Consider the following 4,608-nt stretch of genomic DNA (forward strand, 5'->3'; position numbering starts at 1 on the left):
CAAAACCTCTACTAAGGAAAAACAAATGCTGTGAAGTAAAGCCGTAATCATCCTACCGGCTAATCTAATTATCAAAACAACTATAGACACAACTAAATTATTTCCACAACAAATCAGTAAATAGCTGAATAGGAATATAGAAAAACACAGAAATGATTGAACAGAACCAATGGGAACTGAACATCATCATTTCCTCTCCAATAATAAGCCTGCCATTTATAATTTTGAGAACTGAACTCTATATTCAGAAAAGATTACCCGCTCTTTCACCTGAAAAAAAATGGCATGTTGTCTAACATCTTGCCCATCTTTCCTTTCCATCTAAGCACCAAATGTAAGTAACCTTGTTGCTTGCTGTGAATATCTCATAGGTTCCAAATATCATAGAAACATTCACCCACTTGTGAACATTACTTATTATGGCTTCGGTTGTCATATAGATTTATCAGCGAGCCTGTTTAACACTGCTTCCACCATAATCTTTCCAATAGTACCGCCAGAGCTTTTTTCCACCAATGCCAATAATGCATTCAAAGCTTGGCCATGGTAAGCCCAACTGTCCACCTTGTACAGACTGTTCACAGTCTCCTGTGGGTTAAAGATACAGAGAATCAACTTCTGCACCAATAAATCAGCCTAAAAATCAAATGAATTATCATTAGGTATTGTATCTTCTGCACTGATCAGTTCAGGTTCTACAGTTGCACACTTGATGTCCTTTAACGTATTGTGTACTTCCATGAACCGTTGCAAATATTTTGAAGTGTACAGCCAGTGATGCTTCAAAATGTCTTCCAATTCATAGCTTTTGGACTGCCTTGCATTCATTTTCCTGAAACGCCGGAAGAGTTTGTTGCCTGATTCATTGCCTTCACTCGCCCACGCACCTATAGAGCCATCTCTTTCAATGATCTCGGGGACGTGAGCCAGTGTTTTGTGCAGGTAGTTGGTGATCTTCCCTTTGTATCTGTGCTTGAACTCTGTATGAAGCAGTTCTGCAAATCTCTGGGAATTGTAGCTGTACTGACAAAGAAGGTCAGGACACTCCCTGGCTGGAAACGTGGAACGCCACACTGGTTTCATCTGAAGATAAAGGTGCATGAGCTCCCTGAGGATTTGCCGCCTTTCTTCAGACGGAATCAGTTCACACACAGCCTCGACCGTCTCTTTAGTCATTAGCTTCCGTGCAAAATTTCCATTCAGCCTCATGACAGGCTTCAGGTTCATCTTCTTCCTTAAGTGCTTGTCAAGCATCGCTTGCCACCGCTTCCTCTCCTCCTTGGAGGTGTTCGGATTTTTGTACAGCTCCCCAATCTCGTCCTGGAAGAGCTTGTAGAACTCGGTGGCGTTTCCAATGTCGCAGTGCAAGGCATCGATGGACGGCTGAGTTTCGATGAATGGCTTTGCTGAAACCCCCTTCACCCGGTCACGCAACTCCTCCGCGGTTTCGCAGTACGGGTTGGAGCGCCAAATCTCGTAGCGCACCAAGTTCTCTTCGTGGCTCCTTGTTATGGAATGAAAAACCAGGTTCTGGGAAGCCTCATATCGTGTGGAATCACACAGCGTACAGACGAACATCGAGCCCGAGGCTTCGAGGCCTTCCATTTCCCGAACAAGCTTCTCATCATACCCTGTGCCCCTAAAGATAAACCGGAAGGATCTGTGCAAGTCCCCAATCTCAAGGATCAAATCACTAGTCTTCATAGCTTCTCGCTCGGCGATTACTGGGCCCAGGATCGCTGTCAACGTTTCGTGGTCAGATTCGTCCGCCAACATCAGGGAAAGTGGTCGGCAGCACAGCTCAGAATTAGGCTTCAACTCCTCTAAAATTACCACTTTCTCATCGTTGTTATTCATCACACTTATGCTCATGATTGTAAAGGAAAACCTCACTGCCTTTTCTGGAACAGGAGGACCGCATCCGTGTTTCTCGCTGACGTCGCCCATTCCATCACAAGACTCCTTGATTACAACAGTAAACGGTCCACTCACAAACTCGTCTACGCTATGGCGTTTTAAACCTTCTAGAATATCGTCCTCAAGCTCCTTCACTGTTGTAGCAAGTGCCACATCATACCTAAACCGTCTTGAAATGGTTTCCATTGGATAATCATCAATACATTGTGTCCATCCACTCAGACCATCTATAATTCCCACTTCAGTGTTTGTCGAGACGTTTGCCAGAGGGGGCTGCCACTCAAATGAATAATAACCTGGCAACAGTATTTTTTCTGCATTTCGAAGAGCATGCAATGGCTGGAAGATCTGCTTCCCAGTTGTTGCTTTGACTGTCCTGTACATTTTATGATACTGACTGCAACTCAGAAATGTGTTCACTCTAATGGCAAGGCAGACTGCTGGCTTCAGTTCGGATCCTTTGCCCTGCATTACCGCTTCCAGCTCATCTGCTTGCCTGTGCTCATTGCCAGCTCTGAGTGCCAGAAGTAACAGAGTCAGGCAAACGGATTTTACGTCACCATCTTCCTCTTTGTCTGCGAAAGCCTTCACCTGAAGTTTCAGATCTCTCAGACGATGCTTTTGAGCTCTTCGGGTGAGAGAAAGCAAATGTAGTCTTGGACGACCTCCCTTGTTCACTGGTGAGTAAGCGTTCTTCATTCTCGTTTCTTTATGGTTTTGAGCATGATTCGAATATTCACCGAGTCTCACCTCCATTTCACAATCAGTTGCTGGACATTTGAGTACAAGTGAATTGAGAACATTTATGAATGATTTAACAGGGCTTAAGAGCTCTTTGGGACCACAAGGAAATCTACAAACTGGGCAATACTTGCCTAGGACAGCAATGCATTTGAGGATACACGTTCTGCAGAACAGGTGCTTGCAAGGTGATTGCACAGGGTCAGCAAGTAAGTGCTCACAAACCTGACATGACACGGACTGGATAAAATTATTGGGATAATCAAGCACAAGGAGTTTTGAAGTTAGATGAAACTTCTTGCAGTTGACAATCTTTCTGGCCAATAACAAACTTGTGCTAGTCAACTGATCTTTTCTTTTAATGACTCTTGGTCTGACTGGAGCATCAGTTGTGACTTTAGGCTTCTTTGTGACTGGTGGACTTCGTTTCAGACCTTTTCGTTTGCGGGCCCCACTCAAAAAGTTGCAAATGCTGCAAAGATTGGAATGTGGTTTCCACTCAACGATTGCACTGATCGGAAAGAATGCATCTTCATTCGTTGTATTGTTAATTGTCTGAATCACAATACGCCAACAGTTATAGCAGAAGTGAGTGGGATATCTGGCTTCTGTATCTGTCTTGACATCAATCCTAAATGTGTTACGGATGAGTTCTGGCCAAAAACACTCACCATATCCCATTTTCCTGAGCACCTCTTGGGTGACATCATCAACAGGACCATTCACTGGGTATTTCATATCATGACAGTAGGTGTTAAAGGCAACTCCACAAATGCGACAGAGATTTTGCAATCGCAATATATGCTCTTCCAAAGATTTTGCTTTTATTTGGCTAAAGTCGCAGGACTGGTTTTTTGATGGGTCGCATTCTAAAAGCATTTGTTCCAGGGCCTTATCTTCAAAAGTTTTTTTGTCCAAAGGCAGTGTTTCTAATGGCATAGTTCCCACTGGTTTGCTCTGTGGTAATGGGGAATGCCGAAGTAGGCCATGAACTGGTGTAACCGTCTCTGTCTCATAAAGCTTTTCCATTGAAACTATGACTTCCTTCTGGGTATTTTTGATTGGCCTGGTTTCTGCATATAAGAAGTCATCAGGTAACAGTCGTAGAGGCATCTTCATTTCCATAATGACTGGTATCTGACAGAAGTAAAGAAAAATGATTCTTGGTTAAAATAGGATGAGAGTTCAGCACCTTCAGATGCAAAACAGTTTTATGTTCAACACCAATTCACAGCACTCACATTTAAATTATGCAATATTCAGAAAACTGCATTTCTGTATAAAAATTGAGTTTCTGATCCAGTTCAATGAAGGACCATCATATCCAATATCAGGGGATTAACGTTAACCTAAAACCCTAATGGGAATTATAGTATGGGGAAAGCTGCTCATTCCAGTGAAGAGTATGTTTGAGCAGGTGTAAGGAAGGCTATCTGCTTCTATTCCCATTGGGTCAGTTATGTTAAAGTTGCACCTTTAATGATGAAAAAGATTTCCTTAGCTAAGAAAGAAAAAACTTAGAAAACTATTCCCACATGATTTTTATTTTATTCATTTAAGATTCTCACTACAGATTGTACAGGCAGCGTGAAAATGCAACTTGGTAAAAGCACTGTTCAGCCAGACATGATGGTTATCTTCAAGCTTCATCACGCCTGAAAAAACAGGACAACAGCTGAACAATTGAGACTTTGGTTTTCACTCTCGTAACTTAAGGACATGTTAAAATAATGTTAAACTGCAGCTTGCCTGACCACCTCCATGTACAAATACCTTCCTCCAGTGCTTTCTCTTCACAATGTTATCACCTGTCTTTGTATAAACGTAATTGTTAGTGCATTGTTTCATTATTTTTATCAGCTTTACTAGGCAATAACTCCACTCACTTGTACTCAAGAAAACCTTGGAATTGACTCTCCTTCAATTTTAATCTAGTTAATTAAATTTATT

At 42.2% G+C, this 4,608-nt stretch overlaps 1 protein-coding gene across 1 annotated transcript; it reads right to left on the bottom strand.

Moving 5' to 3' along the window:
- Nucleotides 1–505: 505 nt before the first annotated feature.
- On the bottom strand, nucleotides 506–3,525 carry rag1 (recombination activating 1; the record flags this gene model as incomplete). Its single annotated transcript, XM_043706397.1, has 1 exon — nucleotides 506–3,525. A coding segment is annotated over one exon (2,889 nt), but the record flags the coding sequence as incomplete, so codon positions are not given.
- Between the last annotated feature and the right edge of the window lie 1,083 nt (nucleotides 3,526–4,608).

The sequence above is a fragment of the Chiloscyllium plagiosum genome, chromosome 16, assembly GCF_004010195.1.
Source record: "Chiloscyllium plagiosum isolate BGI_BamShark_2017 chromosome 16, ASM401019v2, whole genome shotgun sequence".
Lineage (NCBI taxonomy): Eukaryota > Metazoa > Chordata > Chondrichthyes > Orectolobiformes > Hemiscylliidae > Chiloscyllium > Chiloscyllium plagiosum.